Source organism: Acanthaster planci, linkage group LG09 (genome assembly GCF_054643075.1).
Source record: "Acanthaster planci isolate LZ-2023a linkage group LG09, COTS_SCS, whole genome shotgun sequence".
Lineage (NCBI taxonomy): Eukaryota > Metazoa > Echinodermata > Asteroidea > Valvatida > Acanthasteridae > Acanthaster > Acanthaster planci.
Genome location: NC_141785.1, coordinates 19,181,246 through 19,204,634, shown reverse-complemented (window position 1 = coordinate 19,204,634; position 23,389 = coordinate 19,181,246). Strand labels below are relative to the sequence as shown.

The following is a 23,389-nucleotide window of genomic DNA, read 5'->3' as shown; positions in this document are numbered from 1 at the left end:
CCCCTCAGATTCGCCATTAAACTTTCTTGTGCCACTGGTCTAAAAATTGTGTGGGCTACGTCAGGCAGCTAAAATGAACACTTTTGTTTAATACTACCTCTGTCCGAATAGTGATGCAGTGTTTTTGCTGATCCTTTCCTGAGCTCAAACTGAAAAGAACGAAGATTGTATACAGCACCGTCCTCGCTAGTAACTTCGTGGCATGATAGCGCCCCCAGTGCTCATTTTATCCATCTAGCAAGACATGTACGAGCAAAGCATTTCATACAAGTTGTATTGTTTCAGTGGCGGATCCAGGGGAAACAGAGGCTGCCCCCCCCCGAAAGAAGCCATGGTTGTGAAAAATTCATGAAAAATGAATATATTGAGTCTGTTATTTCCTGTTCGTTCAAAAAGTGTGTAAAAAGGCCAAAACTAGTTACACGTCAAAACTAAATTTGTTTCCCAAACTTAAGTTTGTCCCCGCCCCGGAAAACTTCGTAGGCCTACTGAATCCGGCACGGTCCTTTATAATTGCATTAATTAAATGATAAAAATGATCTTTCAGAGAGGTTGATTGGATTCCTTCTGTATTTGTACGGGTTTTCAAAATTCAACGAGTTTTTTCTCCACTTAACCAGGTCAGTATTAAAAACATATAAAGCCTCATCGTTAATGATTGAAATATTTTCTAAAACCTGTGGGTAGGCCCTCATTAATTCTTGCACATGTTGCCTTTCCTGGCAAATTCATAATAACTCTTCATTCTGTACTTGTATGACCATACGAACGGAACTTCATCTGGAATTGGGAGTAGTTTAGGTCTTAGAAGTCGGCACTGTTTTAAAGGGTAAAAAGGTAAAGTGGTAGATTAGCTTTCGGGTACAACCACGTGCCTATCTGTTCTTTGAAATAGTGGTTCGGAAAAGAACCACGTACTGCGCTAGAGTGTTTAAGTTCTCGACCATCTTATAAGTCTCAGCGAATTCTGTTCGCTTTCAGCAGGCAAGGAGGCACCCCCCAATGCATTACTAAGAAAAGCAGGTGACCCCTTTCGATCGGACCATCGTGACGAACTACTCGCTGCTCTCCAGGAATGCAGAGCGGGATAGAGCTCGAGGTACCAGTAACTTATGGCCGACAAATCAGCTGCCGGCAGTGCCGGGGTAAGCAGAATGACGTCCATTTTTTATACATCAGATTATGGCAAAACGCTCAATCTGCTCTTTCGCTATTTCAACAGAAGAAAAGCAGCAAGTCGTCCTTTTTTAAGCCCCAGTACATCGACAGAACTGTTTTTCGCGACCCCAGGAAATGTTCTGACATCAAAGCAAACAGGAAATATTGACAATCTGCTGCAGAAAAGTTCGAACGGCAACAGAGGGCGCTAGATTAAAAGTTAACTCACGTGTACATATACACATGACATCGTTTGTCTGCGGTGCAACGCACGTATAATGTTTACTGTACATGTACGTTGACATAGCGATAGCGGATGAGGGTTATTTCGTTCAGTCTGGCTCAAAATATTCTCAGGTTCCTTTTCAAGTGAAGTTTGTCTCGGTAGATTTTGTAAGTTTACAGGTTTGTATGAAGCCAGAATGGGTGAGCTTGCACCCTACTCCAGAAATGTGAGCCACGTCGTCATGGTCGATGGACAACTCGACCCTTTTTGCCAACATCACGCATGCCAACTTGACTTGGGACAACTGGCATGACTGGACCGGTGGTAGCCCCAGAAGTTGCTCAAGGGGGGTTAGCGGGGCGGACAGTTCTGGGGGTAGACCGATGGGACAACTCGACCGTTTATCAAGTCATCTGTTAAGAAAACTGGACCTTTCAAGACATGTACATGACAGAGTTTAGGGCATTTGACACAGATTGCAGGTCATGTCATGCATGTGTTTGGGCAAATTTGCTAAATGTCAAATTGGGCCCTACTTACTTGTTGCGACTTGACTCGCCAGGCATGGTGTGCATAGGGACCTGATGACGTAGCCTGCACTGGACTGGTGGACAGTGGGTCAGCCTTCCCAACAAGCATGGTGCGTGGCTGCGATAGCGATGTGGCATGCACAGTGTCATGGCTTTGGACACACCGTACCGATGATTAATTGCTATAGTCTGCCGGTGTGGGACGTGGGAGATGGTAAATCTGTCCCCCAGTCCTTTCTCTTTTTAATTTGGGGGTTAATGCAAAGTGCAGGTGGAAGTGCACCCATTATGAGTCAACTTGTCTCAATTGACAATTTGCCCTCACGGTCAAGTTGTCTGTCCATTTGAGCCACAAATGGTCAAGTTGTCTCAATGGTTGAGTTGTTCCAAGTTTAGTTGGCTAAGGGTGAGTTGTCCCGGCCACACTTGTGGGCATGATGGGATTTAATGTCCGCCACACTCCGACGATGCGGCAGACATCGAACCCGAATTGGAATCAACTTGGTCCAACATCAACTCGGTCCTAGGTCAACTCGGTCCCAAGTCAACTTTGTCCCAGGTCATCTCGGTCTCAGGGATAAAATGAAATGTACAATTCTGTCAGGTTTGAGCTGCTAAAACTTGGAGAAGGTTGAGATGCATTCAATCTTTCTACATTTGGCTCTTGTTGTTGCCTATTTTGTAAAATGACTCATCGCTCGTCGCCTGCAAACTCATAGCACTCACAGTGAGTGACATGTTAAGGTACAGTTATTTTCATGTCACTGGATTCCTTTGTACTAATAAATGAAATCAACTACTGGGAACCAGTGGTTCGACCATGCTCTACGGCCGGATTCCAAATGGTCAACTAGATGGTGCTATTTCAAGATGTATTTTTTTGTGTTGGGGAGATGTTAATTTACAACGGGTTTTGCCCTTACCCAAAGTATGTATTAATAAACACTGTATGCTCAGTGCTTGTCCGAGAGCTTGCGAAAAAATTCACAAGCTTACTCGGGTGGGACTCGAACCCACGACCTCCTTGAAATAGTTCGCAGTATCCGCTGCTACACCTGACTCGGACCGGCCAGCCGACCACGGCAAGCTCGGTGGTCGAGTGGTTAAGACATCTGCACTAGTAAGCAGGAGGTCGTGGGTTCGAGTCTCACCCGAGTAAGTTTGTGAATTTTTTCGCAAGCTTTCGGACAAGAACTGAGCATACAGTGTTTATTAATATATACGTTGGGTTAGGGCAAAACCCGTTATAAATTAGATGGTGCTAACCATTAATCGTTTTGGCGATGTTGCTTGAACTGTATTTAACTATAGTCCTCATTGAAACTTGCCCCAGTCTGAGCGTGTTCACTCTTCATTTTATTCTCAGGCGCTGACGCAATGAATAAGCCGCTTCACATATGCTCTCCTCTCCTGGAGAGCTTACCCATGGCCAAGCGAGCCGGCTGCAAAGTCTTCGTCAAGTGTGACAACACTCAACCGTCTTCTTCCTTCAAGATAAGGGGTATTGGGCACAGGATACAGAAGGTAAAACAAAGAATATTCAGTCCTGACTCCCTAGTAAGTGAGAAAAAAAATCATATTATTGTGAGCTTTAGGACTGTCAGAGTGATTTGATTGTTCAACAGGGATGAATTCTTGGAAACCCATGAAATATAAACTCTACCAAAAAAATGGCAGGGACCAGGTCGTACTTTGTTATCGGTTTATTTTCTTATTTGCAAATTCCGAAACAACCTTGGTGAGAATAAATTGTGACTTTTGACAAGCCACTTGCTAAGAGTTGGAAGATAAAAGATAGACAGAAAAAGAAAAAGTCTTGCTTCCCAAGAATGCCTCTAAAGTGACTTCTGATTTCTTTCGTTTCAAAGCGAAGTGTCTGCTTTGTTCCAATAGAACCTGTAAAAGCACACCGATACTCAACATCCGTCTTGCAATGATTCAGTCTTAGCCACACCCACCCCTGTTTGCACTCTGATTCTGTTTGCAAAAATTGGAAATTCAGCTTCTAAGAATTTTCTGGGCTCTTGTTCCCATTTTAGGCAATCCAAAAAGGAGGCAAACACATCATCTGTTCATCAGGTATTGTTTACTCTAGCCATTTCTTCAAAGTTATTTATTTACACGTAAAGGGGATTTTTTTCTTATTGACATGGCCAATTTTGCTGATCTAAATTTTAGGAAAAGTGAAGGCTTTAGCTAGGCTTTGATCGATACTTGGACAAGCCTCAGATTGACATCCAAAAATCCAGGCATGCTTGAAATAAAACATAATTTGTAAAAGGGAACATACATAGATAGAAGTTCTTCTCTATTTCTTAACTGTTGAATGCATTACCACGAGCATCTGTAAAATACGTTACGGTTTGGAGACACAATAACTGTTTGTTATTTGTGTCAACAACAAAAGAAATCACAACAACAACAACAACAGAAAAAAGATGTTTGCTAAGGATGCGTCTTCCCACCAAGGATAAGCCTGGACCCGACAGTTTTAGCTTCATCTGGCAGCAAGCCTGTGAAAGTTTCTGGCTGGTGGCCACGGCCGTTTCCAGGAGGAGTGCATGCTGCAGTCGGCCACAACCGAGACATATGGACACAAGTCGCACAACTATGAAATAGGCTAAGCCTATCTGGGGGAAAATGCAATATAGATGTAGCTAGTGGCACAGTGGAGCAGTGACGATAGTTAACGATGAAATTCAACCAGTATTGCCTAAATGGTGCATGGTTGGGCTGTTGAGTTGATCACTTGGAACAGGCCTTTGGGCATGACTGCATTGCTGGTTGTCAGTATCCGTTCTCATTGGTCAGTGAAGGAGTTGACAGCTTGTGTAAAACTGAGCCGATTCGCATGTGCACATACAATTTGAGTTAGAAGTTGACCAGTTGGACTTGTCTAAAGGTTTTGTGTCCATTCTAGTCTTTATTTCTTCTCCTTACAACAGGCGGTAATGCAGGGTTTGCCACGGCCTACGCGGCCAGACAGCTGGGCATGCCCGCCACCATCGTTATCCCTGAGAGCACTCCCACCTTTGTAGCAGACGGACTCAGAAACGAAGGAGCTAATGTCATCGTCCGTGGCAAAGTAATTACGTACATATTTCCTGAAAATCTGCTTCTCAGCTCCAGTTTTTTTTTTGGATAAATACCATGTCAGTGTGAGTCACAGGCATCGTCCAAAGTACTTGGCTATGGCTTAGCAAGAGTACATTTGTTTAGGGAAAAAAGACTCTGTCACTGTCTGGGAGCTTTTATTTTTGTGTGTTGCATGTTGACGGCCGTAGCCAAATAACTGGCCCAAAGGCTGATTCAGAAGTTGTCAAGTAGTCTTGCAAAATGCTTTTTAGTCTCTTGAATTTTGTTTTCTTGTCTCTTATTCCTGAGAAAGATTCTGTCAGATTTGAAGCGTAGACTTTTTCAATGTACATGTGTATATCTTAGGTCACTGTAGTCAGCAAGCAGTTTGAAGCATCTTTATTACGTCTTTTTGCAGGCATTTTTTTATCGTCTCCCACTCTGAATTCGACTTCCCTGCTTGGCACTTGCCATTGTTATGTCAATGACAGATCCTATTATTATTCAGGAAAAAGGGGGATGCCTGGAATGAACGAGTGGGACATGTTGAATTCATTAATGGACCATTTGTGAACAAAAGAAGAAGAAAAACATTTCCCCCTCAAGAAAAGGAGGGGCATGCCAGGCACCGCCCTCCCTCCTATCTCTGCTTTATATCATTTATGTTGCAGCTTGTCCAGCTGATACCTGCTCTGTTCGGAATTGCCAACCTGGGGCTCGCAGGTGGTAAATAGGTACAGGGGTGAAAGCCAAATGCACAAAAGATGTGTGAAATAATTCATACATTTTACATGTACATGCCAGACACGAACAAGAACGTGCCTGTGATGTGTCCCTGGTGACTCTTATGTAGTAGCTCAAAATTCCCTTCTCTTGGTTATGCATGGAACTCGTAGCTACAGTGTCTCTTTTTAGCATGTAGAGTTTCAAAGCCAAAATGCGTTTGACGTGTGGAGAAGTCAAGGGTACATTTCGTTAGTCATATCCAAGAAGTTTGGCTATTTCTCATTTGAAAATTTCCTATGGGTGTTACGATGTAGTAACTAACCCCCAAAACAATTAGAGAAAAACAGCTGGACCAGTTCTTGTGATGACTGCCAAATGCACTCCATATTTGACTTTAAAAGGTAGAGTAGGTCACTTCCAGGTTGTTTATAGAAATTTCTGCTTAGTCAGCGCAGAGGCCACTTTGTGGAAGTGTTGTGAGCAGAGTTTAATTAAGCTCAGAAGAGATGCAATAGACTGTATTCATGTCGGCCATCTCGAATTGAAAATGAGGTTTACTGTTCATTTTTGGAACCTGAAAGTAAAATTAACAGAAACAAAATGAAGCCCGTTCCAAGTGAATGCATAATTTCTAATTTGTGATATCTGTGATGGAGTTTGTGAGGAATTTTTCAAGCCGTATTTCACAAAAAACTGAAAGTGAGGTTTTGAACTCATAATGGTCTGGCATCACCCGGTAACCAGATTACCACCATCCCCATAAATAAGGTCTGTTCATTCTTGTTGCTGAAGACTAGGAACTTTTCCTCTTCTGTCCATTTCTCAGGTATGGGATAACGCCAATGAGTATGCTTTGAAGTTGGCAGAGGAGACAGACGGGTCAATTGTAATCCATCCATTTGATCATCCGGATGTGTGGTATGTATGTGTCTCCAAAGACTGTCAGAGTTTGATTGCCGTAATGAGTAGAGGGTTCTGTGTGTGAATGAAAGAGGAAACTGTGTTTCCTAGCAACAGTATCCAGGGTAGGCTGACATCGCATTTACACAAATGGCAGAGGATCTTTAAGTTACAGTCATCAGTCATTAGAGTGTACCATTTTTGAATGGGTGTCCCTAAGATAGGAGTATCTGAACTGTTATTCCCAATGTCCGTTGTAACTTTGCCAGCTGTTCTAGAATATTTCAGAGCATTTTGAAAGGTCACTCTTCTTTAACTTTAGTGTCCGGCCTTTCGTGGTGAAGCTCCAAGACTTAACATGCAACAGCTACAAGATAAGAATCATGTGTTCATATGTATACTCTGCTCTCTCTGGATGGGAAACTGGTGCCAAATAGTTGTGATGTGGTATCCTTGTTTTGTGTGAAACCAGTCTTTTTTTTTTTTACTTAGCTCCAACCTTCCCCAACCACACAGAATTAAACAGTAGTAAAGTGTTTAATTCTGTGGGGATAGGTCTGGTAGGCCCATAACAGCTGGCTTTTGCATTGGGTTTGGCATACCTCAGAAAAACAAAGTCCAACAGCCTCTGTGCACAAAGTCCCATATGGGTGTTTAACTTTGTGTAAATGGGGAAGGTTAGGGCCAGCAACCCTTGGGGGTTAGGGTTAAAGAAGTAATTCTAAATAACTTGGAGACCCTTCAAAACATTCGAGAGCGGCTGGAAAGGTTGCTTGTGTCTGAATCCTAAACCTTTTCCTTCACTCAGGGAAGGGCACAGCTCCGTCATCGCCGAGTGTGAACGAGAGATTCCCTCCAAGCCAGATGCCGTCATCATCTGCATCGGGGGCGGTGGCTTACTCTGTGGGGTGGTGCAAGGAATGCAGAAAGCGGGCTGGCAGGATGTCCCCATCATTGCCATGGAAACGAGAGGCGCTGACAGCTACAACCAGGCAGTGATGGCCGGAGAACTAGTGACGCTGCCGGACATAACCAGGTATAGGGGACTGTAACCTTTTGTTTTAAAATCCCACTTCAAGAATTAATTGTAAAAATAACAAAAGAGGACAGGTCACGCCGGGCACAGGACTATGATGTCTTGACTACAGACTGAAAAAACCATATTACATCGATTCACACCATAAAACTACCAATGAGGAGGTTGTAGGTTCGAAACTCACCCAGGTAATCTTGTGACTTTATTTATTTTACACACTGATATTTCAATGCTTGTAACACACCACTGACTGAAAAATCTCGCATTGAAGGTGACATCTTCCTAATTTGTAATTGTATTATATTCCTGAAGTGTGGATTTGAACAGTTGACAGAATTCCACAGAATGTTTTACTGTGTTGGAAAATAATCACCTTTTGAAAATCTTAGATTTGAAATTTATATCATATACATTGAGAGAAACTAAATGATTCTTTCTTCAGAACCTGCAAAATTTTCATTGAATTGAACCAATTTTTTCCCTCTTGATATATAGCAAAGCTAAGTGTCTTGGGGCACTGACTGTTTGCAGAAGAAGTTTGGAGTGTTATAAGGAACATCCAATTATCTCTGTGGTAGTGGACGATCGGGATGCCGTCAATGGATGCCTGAAGTTCTTAGGTACTAGAAATAGCAGTTTTTTATAATGAAGAGGCTGAAATGATATGTTATTTGCCCTTGTTGCTTTCTCTCATTCCTGGTAAGCATAAGTTAAAAAGAAATAAACTGTGGCATTCCCTTAGCACTTGGCAGGCAAGCCTCTTGGCCAAATGATGTGGACTGATCTGTTTGGCAGGGTTTCAAATACCGAAATACCCTGCAGGGTGAGGGTTCAGGTTTATACAAGAAATGCCTAGCTCTTGGTTTTTGAATGTAACAAAAAAACTTGTTTAGATTTGGGAGAGACATTTGAGATTTACTGCCTAGTTCCAATTAAGAAAAGGTAAATGTATTTTCAAAAATGGCCGGCAGAGAAAACTCAGTAATTGTTCAGAGACTGCTTTGAAATTGCAAGGGAACAGGAGTCGTAAAAGCTGTAATTGTCACTTGTCCAAGATGTCTAGAATACTTTAAACTTTGCATGGCTACACAATTTTTTGCGAGTCGGCCTTGAGCACATTACAGAGCTAAGCCTCAAATCTGTGGCTTTTGCGTTGTGCCAAATCAGCTTGCAGCACACAATTCTGACCTTTCATTACTGGTGTTTTTCTGTCTCAGATGATCACCGGATGCTAGTGGAGCTGGCTTGTGGCGCCGCCCTGTCCTGCATCTACAGCAATGTCCTCACCGATCTCCAAGACAGCGGAAAGCTACGGAAGGACCTGCAGTCCGTCCTGTTGATTGTGTGCGGAGGGAGCAGCATCTCGTTGGACAGACTTCTGGAGTATAAGTCCTCAGTTGGGCTGTGAATTAGCCTAAACGTGTCTCAGAAACACAGACTGTGGTTGAAATCTATCAGTCAAATTGAGCACACAGCAGGATTGTTTAATGTTTGTATTTTGCAGTGGAAGGACAGAATTTATCCATGAGTCAGCCAAATTGAAATTGAAAGTGAGGCTAACTGTTCATTTTGGGAACTTTTGAGAAAGCACTGAAATGACTTTTGATGATAAATAAGCACCAGTCTACTCTGATCAATAACTGCAAATTTGTGATTGAATATACTCAAGTATTTTGAGCCAAAGATTGAAAACTGGAATTGGAGGCTTGCAAAGAATGCCACTCATAAAAATAGTCTGATGCCATCCCATTTGTCATCAACTTGCGTCATTGGTTTACGGACACCAAAACCCACCCGATTGATGGTGCAAATCAGCGATAGGATCACTGATCTAGATCCAGATCCCTGTGAAACAAACAGGCCTGGTATAAACCAGATGCAGAACAGTGGATCCAAAATGACCTCTTCGTGACCAAAGTATATAATGCATTGTAATATAAGGCAAGTCGAATTTACGGAATCTATTTGTCAAGGAGCTGGAGGCATTTTTTTTCAAATTTGTTTGGATTTACAAGAATGCTTCTTCCATGCAACAGAATGGAAGGCAACTTAAAATCACCTTCAAGTGGTTCGTTCAAGTAATTATCATCATGACTGACTGGGTGATTTGAAGCTAATTATTAAATTGTTTTAAAATGGTTTCATTTTATTAACCGACCAAGTTTTATCCTTGAAGGACTTTCAAATGCATTTGGTTTATTGACAATATCCGAAGATACTGAAACCAGTGCACTGCAGTGCTTAAAGTTAAATCCTGTATTCAATATATTTTCATACATATTCAAATATACAGGGTGTCCACATAAAAACTATAACGAGATTACTGTAATAGCAGTAAATTACTGTAATTTACTGTAAATTACTGTAATAGCAAAACTACTTTATATATGGGAAAGAGAAATATATCTCTAGAAAGGGCAGACTGCCCTCTTTGCAGTAGTTTTCAGCTTGTGATGTTATTGACACAGATGAGTGAACAAACTAGACCGGTGTTAAGGGCACTGAAATCGGCACTGTGATAAGTTTGCATATGTGATTAATGAGGTTAGACCATGCAAGTGTGCAGAATACCAAACGCCTTTGTTTGAAGAACTGTGAGAAGTTGCACATTGATAACAAAAGTCAGCATGTGGGGTGAAGGCGATTCCTTTTTATGGCGTTACCTTCAGAACCAAATTTTCACTACACCCTCAGCTAATGTTCAGGAGTTAACGTGCAAGAATAGTGGAAGAAGTCAGTAATCTCCATCAAGACTTTGAAATGATCAGACGAGCAGTAAGGGACATGTTACGAAGATGTCAGATGTGCATTGACAGAGATGAGGGCCATGTGAAGGACTTGCACATTAAACTGATGAGGTAAGTAGCGAAAACAAAGCAGATAAGATTGATTTAGGTACATTCCTTGTTTTCAAGAATGCGTTTTGTGGTATACTTTTTATGTGGGCACCCTTTACAAGAAATGCATGTCATATGTTCTATAGAAAAAGAAAAACCAAGTGTTTTGGTAACAGGCACGCAAATTGTCATAAAAAGAGTATTTATTTGTATTTCAATATTTTAACTTGAGATGGTGCACAGGTTTATTGTAAAGTACATGTACTTAAATATCTGTTTGCTCAGCGGCTGTAACTGGTGACCCCAAACCTCTGTATTTCGCTTTTAACTTTGTAATTGTTATTGGCCATATAAGTTTTTCATATATGTGTGGTATTAATCAGGGTGATAACAAAGGGTCAGTATTCCAAAGCCCTTGTTTGCAGTTGCATTCTCTTTGAGTGTGAAAAACAACAGACTTCTTATTTCTACAAATGAGTGACTGTCTCTTGGCCACAACTGACTGGTAGACTGACCATCTGTAGAAGGGTGACGAATGATGCACAAAAGTTACAGAATGAGAGTAAAGTTCTCTTTCACCAATGTAGAAAATAATTATAAATGTGACACTGACACGAAATTTGTCCGGCCGCATGAAAAGTTGGCGTTATGAAAGAGGCCTAGTAGAACTAATGGCGAATGTAAAACACAAAGACGAACAAAGTTTTGGGTGTCGTGGGTTTTTGTGTCTACTATGCGTGGAGATACGCAGACAATAGACCTGGCCGTAGCTCTGGAAGTCCGTTTCGGTCACGTCACGGGTAACCTTGGACCGTTTTCCAATGCTCAACTTCGGCTCCGTCTCAATTTTCAACTGTTTTTTACTAGCTGACTTTGAAGCTGTAAGCGCAGTAATTAGTCTAATAGTACCACAAAACATCAGATAAGATGCAAGAGATCCTGAAAGAACAGTAACTCAATTTAATTTAAATGCTTCAGGCCGACAATCGGGGATTTGTTTTGGGAACGAAGCCTGAGACGGAGCCCAAGTCGAGTATTGGACGTTCCCGCATGAAACAGCGCCCTCTATTCACATGTCAAAAAGTTTTTGGGAAGTTTTGCTCGCCGAGTTCCTGTGTGGTACCCTCCCAAAGCGTACCCAGATCGCGTGTATTGTGGGGCATAAGTAATGGCACCTGTCTCCGTGGTAAATTAGCATGGAAAACGGGTGGAGCAGGCCGGAAAGGGGTAACAGTCATGACAAGGCCAGGGCAAAGTCACAGGGCACCAAAAAGTTTACGTCAGACTTTTTATTTTAGTTTTTCTGTATATTCTCTCTTTGTAGGTCTCTTTTGCACAGCACCGCTTTCCCTGATTTAAAGCATTGAAATGTGAATTTGATGAGCTTTTTGTTTAAAAATTAAGAGAAGTGCAAGATCATGAGTTTGTCCCGGGCGCGGGAGGACGCGTACGAGAAGTTTGACGAGGAATTGGACATCAGTTACCACATACGCATTGCCATGGTTGGGGATGCAGGCGCTGGCAAGACCAGTTTGTTGCTAAGATACACGGACCGGAACGGAAGCCGAACTCCCTCGGATCACAACATAGACGTGAGAACCAAGATGTTGATAAGAAATGGGCGCAGGATCAAGTTGGAAATCAAAGACACTGCAGGTTAATTTGGAGCATGTATATGGTGGTCTGTCAGCTTGAGTAACACCAGTCCTAATGCTCATGACATCGGGAAAAAAATATATGAATTTCTGATATCATGAGCAAAGAAGTACTCGAGAAGAGTTCGGTATCCAGACATCACTTGGGACTGATTTGAAAAGTCTAAGTGTTTTCCAAATAAATGCTTCAATACTTTCTCTTCTAAATTTGACTTATTAGTACACGTTATTGCTTTCTGATAGATAATAAACCTTGGCAAGGGAGAGTGATGTCCATATATAGAACTCTTACTATGTATATTTTGCTGGGATCCATTTTGGCATCATTTGGTTCACTTCATCTGAGTGATGTGGTGAGTGCACACATAGTATAGCTTCTAGGTGCAGTACGTGCCCGTGTGACCCCAAGATTGAAATTAGGGGTTTGATCCCAGTGATTGCCAATTTATTTATTTATTTTTTTGAATGAAAGAAATTGCAATATCAATTACTCGCTGCTTGGGAGGATTTTCTTTCAAGAAAAAAAGTCTAAAATTTACAATTACCCAAATTCTAAATGTTGAATTCAAGTTCATAATTACAGAGTTCCTGTGGCTACAACAAAAATAAGCATATCAGGAAGCAGTTCACAGTCAAATATACTGTACCCTAGCAGTGCAGGTGTTTCCAGTTCTTTGAATTTCTTTTCAGAAGCCAACGACAAATTGATTGAAGGAATGCAGACATGTTTATTAAAGATTTAGCTCGCGTTTACATTAAAGGGCATAAAAATTAATCTTTCTGGGGTGAATATTTTTCTGTCAACAATTTATATTCCATCTTAGTTTGTCCCTGGCAAGTAGGTAAGTCTTACTTTCTCGGCTTCCCAAATTCCCAGCCCCAGGGATGGGGAGCATTGAATACCGGGAAAAAAAATAAAAATCCTGTGTTACGTTGTGTCTTTAAAATTTGACCGTAAACCATAAAAATTTCAAACCCGGTATGAAGTGTGGAACAGCAACAGAGGACTCGAAAAGTGGCAAGGGGCAGGGAAATATCAATTTCACTTACAAGTTGACGTGCATTATCCGACTTCTGTTGACTGTAGGTTTGGAGCGATACAGGAGCCTGACCAGGTCACATTACAGTGCAATCACCGGTGCCCTGCTGGTGTTTGATCTGACCAACGAGATGTCCTTTCAACACTTGACATACTGGTAGGATCTGAACAGTTAGTCTGTTTGTGATTAATTGTATGTGTTGGGCCCCATCTACAGGAGAAAGGTTTAGGCATAACCCCCCCCCCGTTATAAGGACTACAAGGAAGCACCATAAGGCCAAACCCCAAAATACCTGTGTTTGCAGTTATCTGACCCAACCTAGAAAATCATGCGGAACCTATATTTTTTTATTCGACAAATCATTGAAATATAAAAATGTATGGTGCCTTGCCCTGAGCCCAATTTTGTGTACATCGTCCTGTACATTGTATTGTTTTAATTTTTTGGGGCCGGAGATTGACAACAATACAATAATCGTTGGCTTGATTAATTCATGGCACATTAATCTGACACTGACTTAGTACCTGTTACAAATATACCAGCCCCCCCAAATACATCATCCAACCCCAATTTTTTGGGCTATAAAAATTTAGAGTAAAAAAATAATATTTTACCCAACCAACCACCCTAATTGATTTTTTAGTGTAATAGGAAACACAAGTAATTTGTTTGGCCTAAGCTTCCTCTAGTCAGCTGCCCTCCAAACAAAACTCGATTGGCTTTTGGTTATGACAGTTTAACACCGTTTCTCCAACCTTCTTTACGTCCCTCCCCATTGAAAACATGGATACAAACTGACATAAACAAAGACAGAAAATGACACCCTCCCTGCCTGACCACCCCCTTTAAAGGATGCTGGCCCAGTGTGCTGCTGGCGTGTTTTCAAATGTGGACTAGATTAGCGTGCATCGGTATTGTATCGCTCATCACTGGAGCACTTTTGTCCCCGGTGGTAATCCGCTCGTGCTGAATGCCGCAAACAGTGATATAGTCATTCAAAACAATGACGGATTTCCTCCGCTATTGAAAACTGAAAAAATGTTGGCAATTCCCAGCAGCCCAGTCTTTTGTTCCAAGTACGGTCTTTTGTTACAAGGCCAAGCTCCTTTGTCCGATTTCGGTCACCCCGGCTTTTCGTATAAAGCCAACATCTCTGGTTCTGGGCACCCGGCACGAAGTGGTGAAAGATCCTTGGTTAGTTACATGTACATGTATTTTTTTGGTAGTGTGAGTTCCCCCATAACTGTGCCATTCTCAGCTATTTTTCTGGGTTACTTATACTTATGTCTTAATTAGACAGTTCTTATGGGTCTGTATAACATATTCAAAAGACATTCTTTTCTCAGAGTCAAAAATTTACAAAACTCTCTTGTAAAAGGAATGTATTGTATTGAATACCCTTTTCTGACCTCGAAACCCCAGTGGTGTAAATATGAAATGGAAACATAAATCAATACGAATTGCATAGTCACATTTTCCATAATGCTACAAAATTCATTGGAATTAATTTCAAGACAAATTCCATCAGTAAATTATACATGTATGTACAAGTTCCAGAAAATGATTCTTTTTCCCACAATTTAATTTAAAGATCAAAAATTACACAGCACCCCATGTATGCTTCAATTATTAATTAAAAAAGCAAGGCTGTGTACTAATAAAGTTTTTTTGTTCTGCAATTTGTCAGGGTATTCTCATTTATTTAAAGCAATCAATGGAGAAATAGTTATCAAGTGGCAGATGTGGGGTGGGGCTTAGTCATTCGGATCCCTTCTCTTAATTTTATTTTGTCTTTTTGACCCCCTTAGCTTGGCAACTTTTTACATCTTCCTTGTCTCAAAGGTATGATTTTTCTCTTTAGCCCTTAGCTTGATAATTTTTTTTACATTCCCCTTGTCTCACCCAATTCAAGGCATGAGGAGCTATACAAGAATGCAGACAAGCTGGTCCAAGCCATCCTGGTGGGTACCCACTGTCAAAACGAGAACCGGGAGGTTGCCGAGGACAGCATCCGGCGACTGGCCGAACACTTTGACATGCCATACGTGGAGGTGTGTTCCCAGGCCAACAGCAACGTGGACTATTGCTTTGAGACGCTAGTGGACCGCATCATCGAGAAGCATTCCGAGCGGGTGAACGTCCAGAAATCAGAAAGGATTCAACTGAGGGATGAATCTGATACAAGCCGGTCATTCTCCAGATGCTGCACGATCATACATCCCAAAGAATCAGGTTGAGAAATCACCAATCAGCAGCCTCCATGATTTCCGTAGCAAGGAAGGCCATGTCAAAATTTACTTAACCACAGCCTGAATTTCTACCCGAGTCTATAGCTGTGGTTTCAGTCATTTCCCATACAGTTGTGTCTGTATTCAATTAATTCAGAAATAACCAAAGCGCTAACCCAAGTAACTTTAAATATTTGGTTGTTTTTATGTCAACTTTTTAAATAAAATTGAAGTGCCCCTCTTAGGGATGGTACACTCGTACCAGGGGATGGGACATCAAACCACGCCAAAGGCGACAAAGTTTTGTACATTCTTATTTTTGTGTACAAATGAAGTTTTGTATAATATTCTGATGCTCTAAGCCTTTCTTACTTGAAATTTTGTATTCTTTTTTGCTTACCAAAAGTAGTAATGGTAATTTAATTACCCTAAACATATGTCCGGGTGTATAGCAAGCTTATTTCAGCTCAGTGTTACGTTACCAAATTCAGACTCACTGTGAGTAGGCTTTGGTTTTGAGAGAGAGAAAAAAACAATTCGTAATTTTTTTTTAGTTCAGTTTACAAATTAGAGTTATTAGAAATAACAAAAACAAAACAAATTTCTATAAAGCCATTGCTTTCCATATTAAAGGTGACCAAAGTTAAGAAAACAAGCCACAAGTCCCTAAAGCTACATTTTGAAGGCCTTTCCCATTATCTAAATCTATAGGAAATCAACAGTATTCACATACACAAAATGTTCATTTCCAGGGGAGTCAGGTTGGTGCAGTGGTTCTTTCCTTGCCTTCCACCTCAGCGGTCTGGGTTCGATTCCCGGCTCGGTCTACGTGTGGATAGGGGTTTTTATTCCCTACCTGATTCTGTGGGTTTTACCTAGAACATTTCTCTGGGGTTTTCCTCCAACCTCTAAACTGTAACTGCTTCTCATTGTCTCCTCTCTACAGGTTTCTTCAGGCTTACGAGCTACAGTGCCTAGGGTAGTTTTGAGGAATCCTTGGTGTCATTACCAGAAATAATAATAATAATCAAGATGTCAAACCGAGTGAAAAGTCCAAACTAAGAGCTCAGTTTGTTTGCTCTAATGCAAACCAAGACCAAATCACTGAAACTATGGCTTTAAGATTCGTTTCTCAAAATTTAATCATGAAAGTGGTATCTTTCCAGCACTTCCAGAATTGTTTACTCCTGCCAACTAAGCAGTTTTTACCCACACTATCCATTTAAAAATATGTCACTGAAAGCACCTCCCATGCTTGAAATCAAGTGACAGACTCAGACAGAGCATAGTAAATCCTTTATCACTTTCGAGTAAAGAGTACGCATTTAAAAAATACTGTTTGAAGGTGCTCGGAGAACAGATACTTAACCATGTACAGTTTATACGCTGTCTTTACCGTCACACACTTCTGGCATTATGACAATAACCTTTTAGGCTGATCCGAGAAGATGGTAAGACCATGGTGGCAGGTGGCATCCTATTCAGTCACATTTCATGCACGTTCTTGGGCCAGAAGCGCTCAAATGCATTCTGGCTGGCTGCAATTCTGTGGTTTTCAGGGAGCATTAAATGCAATATTTCCAGGCAGGTGTACCACCTGCAAGCAAGCCAGGTGCCACTGCAGTAATGGCTTCTAATACCACTCGCCGAATGACATTATAAAAAAAAGTGCTTCTTGAGAAAAGCTAAGAGATTTCTGGACGAAATTCCGCCACCTGGTCATGAGGTTACCAACAGCGGCATTAGGCATTCCACTGCACAAAATAACTAACCCTCAAAAGTTAATTAACTAACAAAACAGCTGACAATATTTCTATCGTTGCTGAGGGATTGGAGTATCAAACTCCCTGGTTTATATTTACCAATAAGGACTCGGCAAAGATTCACTGAAATGACTTAATGTGTTTGTTTATTCTTTAATACTTGCATGTATTCTGTATGGATTTTGAAATACAATTTCTCTTTTAGACAAACCTAAGATGCAGTTTTATTGATGCATGTATAATAAACGCTTAATAATGTGCTTAACCTTCATATCTGGAATACAAAAACAATTACACAATAGAGGTTGTGTAAATTACAGCGAGGAGAGGGCATTGTTGCCATTTGCCCGTGTATGCATTTGTCTCACAAAAATGCAGGAAACAGGTCAGGCCTCGAAATAGTACTAGCCCAGCGTACAAATTCTACCTAAAAATGCTCCGGGCTACCTAAACTTGGTTCCGTGGTTGCCCAGTGGGCTAGTGAAATATTCAGAATAAGCCAACCTGTTAAAACTTAGATCAAAATAAATACATCTATTCAATAAAATAAATCAATATATCAATATAATTATCAAAGTAAGCAAAAAGTGGCAATTTTTGGCTTACGTAAACAACCCAAATGAGGCAAACGGTGGAGCAAAGAGGTGATTTTGTTCCCGACACCGTTACCAGTGACTCAAGTGATGTGTAACTAACATACATGCCTCTTTATTTATACCCTCAGCCTTTTATTTTCTGAAATGTCAAATTCTTTATTGGTGAGCTGATAACAAATTCAGGGTTTTAAATTTTTTACATACGGGCTAGTAAAACTCTAAATGGGCTTGTAAAATATCCAGTGAACTAGCCCAGTGGGCCAGCCAGGAGAAAAAAGTTAGTGCAAGGCCTGCAGGTGAATGTGTGACGAACATTTTGTACTCATTCACTTGAAAATTTGCCGCATGCTGTATAACCTTGTAACAGTCTTCAATCCTCCAACAGATGAAGGATTGAGGACTGCTACTTGAATACTGCTTTTTCTCAAGGATATAAAATTTGATGTATATTTTTATGTCAAAAAATCCTAATCATTTAAAAAGCAGCAAGAAGTTTTCCTCTTGATCGATGATGGTCACATCACACCACAGTAAATTAGTGTGGTCACCAGTGCAATACTAAGACTTGTCAAAACCTTATCTTGAGGTTAGTCACTGATTCAAACAAAATTGTTTCATTCCAATAAAAGTGATACTTGCTTATGAAATACCCCATCCATACATTTCAATTTCTTCCCTGTACAGTAATAAAAGTACATGAGTTCGTATTAGTTACCATTGTGAAGCATTTGTGTAATGGTTGGCAATCGTTGTCCTTTGCAATTTAGACCTTGTTCCCATGATTGGAGCCAGACAATAGATAACAATGACACATACTGGCCTGTGCAGCCCACATAGGTTATCATTCTTGTGTATTTTCCACCCACTTTTGGCAGAAAGGTTGAAGTTCAGCATTAAAAGCTGATTTTGGAAGCCACAATGCATAAAAATTATAAAGTCAGAAAACAGAACACCAAGTCTATGCAAGTGTGATGCAAGTGCTTTGGGGTGAGGCCCCTTACTGGTTACGTGTGTGTGCATAAGTTCAGACTCTGTCCAGTACCGTTGTGGCAGTGGGGATATGCAAAGCTCCCATGTGTTGCAGGGTAATTTGTGAGACATTTCAGATTTTATTTCTCTTTGGAAAATTGAAAAATCTGCACACGCAGTTTTAAATCTTTTAAACCTCCAAAATCAGAACAATTTGGATTAACGCTGAGCACTTAGCAGGTATGCTGTAGTAGTTAGCTCTTCTTTTAGGAGGGATTCTTTTGTGGAGAGAAGGGGACAAGTTTCAGTTGTGTGGACACTTGTTAAAATGTTAAAAAAAGAACCAAACTTAAATATCTCAATAAACAATTATATTTAGAACAATCAAAGAATGCATGCTATTGATAATTTTTGAAAAAGACCACCAAATATCGCCAAAAATTACAAACACCAGAGGTCTCCGACAAATCAAATGAAGTGACTTCAATAAACTAGAGGAGATGGGTCCCGGCTTTCAAATTTCCAGAACTAAATACTGTTGTCTTGGGGGAAGTTAGAGCTTGGCTTTCTGGTGAAGGAATCGCTTCATACTGATGGGGCTGAGGTCGTAGGTTGAAGGCTTGCCCATGGCAAGGTCACCCAATATCTTGCCCATTAACAGAGCCATTTTGAATCCTTTCCCTGCAAGTAATGAAGGTGTATAAAATATCAAAAAGGAATGTTAAGATTGTCACAAATAGAATTTTGATAATGAAATACACCACCATTGAACAAACCTCAGAGAGAAATTCAAGGAAATGTGGAATATCAACTTTGAAAAAAGTACCTGCTGTTTCCCAATTTTTGTTTCACAGCAGAGGAATATAAAAAATACAAGAAAATTCAGTTTAGCTTTAACAAGTAGACGATGCCAAGTAAAGTGAAATATTAAAAAGTTTCTAAAATCAGCAACTGCACAATTCCCACAAAAATGCACGTTGTACATCGTACTGTGTAGAATCGTGGTAGGTACGGTATGGCAACCGACAGCAACCTTGCTGAAAGATTTCCCAACAAAATGCCGAAGGGCAAAACAAGTTTCTCAGTAAATTAAACCCAGGAAACAGGTTTAAATGGAGCTACTAAAAGAAGCGACATCTTGGAATCAGCTACAACTGATAACCTTATTTTGCTGAACAAACACACAAAAGAGAAAATGTACAAGAAGCAAAATACAACTGTCCATGAAAAATCAATCAGAACTGGGATTTGTCACTTGAAATACCCGTGTGGACGTTGTGCATTTCAAAGTTGACATCAGTTTAACTTTTTGTCTGGTGGTAGTGAAATACTTGTCACATATGAGTAAAATTCAACTTAAAAAAAAAATTTGCTTTGAGTTTGGATTCATTTTACTTGGCGAGGCTGTGCCAAGTTGTCATATTTTGCAAGTACACAATTCATTTGTAGTCCTAAAAACATTTGTCACAAGTTAATTACCTGAAAAGCCGCATCCAATAGCTATGTTGTGGTAGACTGGGTGGGTATCAATAATGATTTCTTCTTCAGGAGTGCACTGCGTACATTGAATTGAAAAAAAAACCAAGTTTTTATATCTGTCTGACGTTCTGAACACATTGCGCAATTTTCGGACAATCCATCTTACAACGAGCAAATACCCAAGGCTGTTTTTTTCTTGCATTAACCCCTTGACGACGGGAATTTCTTCCCGAAAGCCGACTCCAAGAATTCCAGCCGCGCTTGGCCCTTCGAAGGCCACCTGCCAAACCGCAAATTCTCGGTTTGTGGCCCTGCGTGCTCTGCACGCTTTGAATTACACAGTGAAAAGGCTGATTGTTCTGTGGCATGCGGCTCTACTCACGCTTCCACATTCCCGTTACCTCTTTTCAAAGTGGGGACAATTGTGAAGCTGGTGATTATGATGCAAATTCGGTCTTTTCATTTCTGGGCTACACACAAAGGCCAATCACCATATATACAAGAGCCAGGGTCTGCCTTCTTTCACCGTGTTCACTCGAGTGTGGGCCGAGAATAATAGCTGAAAAGCGGGCTGAGGATCTAGATTTTTACGGCAGCTCTACCCGCGTCCTGGCACGAAGGGGTAAAAGGAATAAGAATTTGATGCAAACATTCACTTTACACTTTTGGCATAACTGGCATCAACTTCTATGCATGATATCACTTTAAAAAACCCTAAAATCCTGTTTTTCCTTCCTTATGATACTACCAAAAATTGAGGGGTTTCTGTTGGTGGAAATTGGACTCACTGTGTACATGCAGTTCTCAACGATGGACGGCTCTGGCTCTAAACCTGGGAAGTGTTCCTGAACGTACGCTTTCATCGCCTCAATGTCCACCATCAGTTTATTCCCCCCGGCCTGTCCTGGTCGGTCTCGGTCATCTGGGTCTACTTCGTCCCACTGAAGATGATAACCAAACTGGTGATTCAAACAAAAAGGAACCCAAATGAGTCACATTTCGCTCACTGCGGCAAGAAGTGTCTCTCAAAACCTAGGAAGCCTTGCAGTGTTCCACTGAGACATTCCGGGAGTCGCCCCATCCACTCATATGGGAATAAACGCCCATGCACAGTGGCGCGTCCAGGTTTTGATGGGGGGGGGGAACTGGGATTTCTTTTCAGAGGTCCCATTTTTTTTTAAATCCAAAATACGAAACCACCACCACAAGAAAAGTACTAGTAACATTTCAAAAGTTTGCCTGTTTTCAATTCCTTGACAAATGTTAAAACAAATAAAAATAAAATCCTATCTCTGGGTGGTTGGAGTTAACTTGCTCCACCCCATCCTGGCAGGATACGCCACTGCCCAGGCATGGTGCCACGAAGAAACAGATTGTTGAAATCGGAAATAAAATGGGAACATGACTTGCTCCAATCGCATTTGCTGACCATGATTTCCCACAATGCACAATGAAACATCGCCTTTCTATGGTAATCTCTTGCCATTCTTGTTGACCACATTCCATCCTCTCTCTCGTCTGCCTGCATTCCCTCTTCCACGGATCTACACCCAATCAGGACCCAGCTAACCTTCATGTAGCCTGGATAATCACGGCTTGGGAAACAATATATGAATCCGTCCTTCGTCTCGTCAAACATCGCTGGGTAGTTTAGGTAAGAGCCAGGCTGCTTTTCCTTGAAGAAACAGACGTTCACTCTCCACACCTGTCAGAAAGGGTGAATTCGTTGAGTTCTTTCGAATGGATTAAATTTCTCTACAACAGTAAATCATAACCATGCTCCTAGCATTTTTGTCGGATAACTTTTGTGAAAAAAGTGGTACTTTCTTTGACATACTCCATCAATGTCTGTGTAAAGTTCTACCTTCCTCAGTCCTTCAATCTCCTCAATAATCTCCTGGTAGAATATAAAAGATTTTTGCTAATACACGCAATTCTTTTAGCTTAAGTTAATCTGTGTACAATTTTCAGATTTACTGATTTTACATGTATGTCTGCTATTCAGTACATATTGTGAAGAAATACATATGTAATAAAAGTGTTTTTACGGCAAAATGGCTGGCATCTTTCACTGTCATCATTGCAAAACTCAACAAAAACACCCTTCTCTCACCATTTCACTTTGGACATGTGGACCAATGAAAACTGCAGACAACCGTAACTTGTTGAGGTGCACTACTCAAAGGAGAACTTTTTTCTCTCTCCTGAATATCAGCAACCTTCTTTTCAAGCTCTGCCGAGTTGCCTTAGTTTGTCCCTTGACTAACATGAACAGGTGTTGAGGGTAACATATCTTGCCTTCAATGGTAGATCCAAGCCAAGGGGCTTCAGAAGCTTAGGGGCCCAGGGCCCGGGAGTCAAGACGAGACTTCCGGCCTTGTACTCATGTCCCTTGTTTGTACACACGGTGACCATCCGATGGGGTACAATCTTGACAACCTTCTCACCGTCATGCAGCGTACCTCCCTTCTTGACAAACTGATCCTAGAAAAATTAGTTGTTAAAGAAACTATTTTAATGTTGGCAATGTACAGCACCTCGCAAAAATATGCTCAAATTATGTGGCTATGACTCGTAACAACACAGTTCACTATTTAGATATTCGTCCTTTGATTCGATATTCGAATATTTGGTCGTACCGACCCGTGGATTGTTGATGAACAATCCATATACTAAATCAGTTGCAATAACGCACCCAATTGCACATTATAATCACTATAATAGCTTCTCACACCTTGGAGTATCTCCAGCCACGATTTTGGAAGATTTAGAGAGTAATTGAGTAATTTACTTTTTGAATCATAGAGATTTTTGTCACTTTTCATTTGAATCTTCTTGAAACAAGACCCCACAGTACAATTTTTTCATTTAAAACAAAAGAAAATTCTCCCTTTGTTTTCATGAATTTTGCATAATCAAATATTTCAGAAATAATACTCGATCGAATATCTGGATATTCGGCACAGCCCTAAACACAGGTCTGTTGGAAATGGAAGCAGCTGCCAGCCATTGGCTACAGTAGCCATTTGCATTGTTCACGGCTGTAGCCAAGTGATTCAAACATGGCCACACACTCCATCAGTGCCTGTATATGTACATGTGTGGTACTGACCCTGATGACCACACATGCATTGCCTTCAACCATGGAGGAATCTCCATGCGTCAACTGAT

At 40.9% G+C, this 23,389-nt stretch overlaps 3 protein-coding genes across 13 annotated transcripts in view; 2 read left to right on the top strand and 1 right to left on the bottom strand.

Annotated features, from left to right (window-relative positions):
- The first annotated feature begins 1,390 nt into the window (after positions 1 to 1,390).
- On the top strand, positions 1,391 to 10,899 carry LOC110976686 (L-serine dehydratase/L-threonine deaminase-like). 7 transcript variants are annotated; one of them, XM_022230177.2, is made up of 8 exons: positions 1,391 to 1,451; positions 3,281 to 3,438; positions 3,954 to 3,993; positions 4,860 to 4,999; positions 6,542 to 6,633; positions 7,424 to 7,651; positions 8,147 to 8,271; positions 8,869 to 10,899. In XM_022230177.2, exons 2-8 carry the CDS (start codon positions 3,292 to 3,294, stop codon positions 9,057 to 9,059), a joined length of 963 nt encoding a protein of 320 aa, XP_022085869.2. In that variant the 5' UTR covers positions 1,391 to 1,451; positions 3,281 to 3,291; the 3' UTR covers positions 9,060 to 10,899. The 7 variants fall into 7 exon arrangements, with proteins under 7 accessions (XP_022085869.2, XP_022085866.2, XP_022085867.2 ...); XM_022230174.2 differs by having other exon boundaries at positions 1,398 to 1,563; XM_022230175.2 differs by having other exon boundaries at positions 1,399 to 1,551.
- A 145-nt stretch (positions 10,900 to 11,044) lies between these two features.
- On the top strand, positions 11,045 to 17,389 carry LOC110976691 (uncharacterized). Its single transcript, XM_087140721.1, has 3 exons — positions 11,045 to 12,144; positions 13,231 to 13,339; positions 15,096 to 17,389. The coding sequence occupies exons 1-3, from the start codon at positions 11,907 to 11,909 to the stop codon at positions 15,418 to 15,420; spliced, it is 672 nt and encodes a 223-aa protein (XP_086996847.1). The 5' UTR covers positions 11,045 to 11,906; the 3' UTR covers positions 15,421 to 17,389.
- Positions 17,304 to 23,389, bottom strand: part of LOC110976575 (peroxisomal sarcosine oxidase-like) — a 13,489-nt gene continuing 7,403 nt past the window's right edge. For all 5 annotated transcript variants that reach the window (XM_022229958.2, XM_087140718.1, XM_022229959.2 and 2 more), the window contains exons 4-8: positions 22,517 to 22,702; positions 21,789 to 21,923; positions 21,007 to 21,177; positions 20,219 to 20,294; positions 17,304 to 19,420 (exon numbers count right to left, since the gene is read on the bottom strand). In XM_022229958.2, the coding sequence (XP_022085650.2) occupies positions 19,293 to 19,420; positions 20,219 to 20,294; positions 21,007 to 21,177; positions 21,789 to 21,923; positions 22,517 to 22,702 (696 nt within the window). In that variant the 3' untranslated portion in view covers positions 17,304 to 19,292. The remainder of the gene's footprint in view (positions 19,421 to 20,218; positions 20,295 to 21,006; positions 21,178 to 21,788; positions 21,924 to 22,516; positions 22,703 to 23,389) is intronic.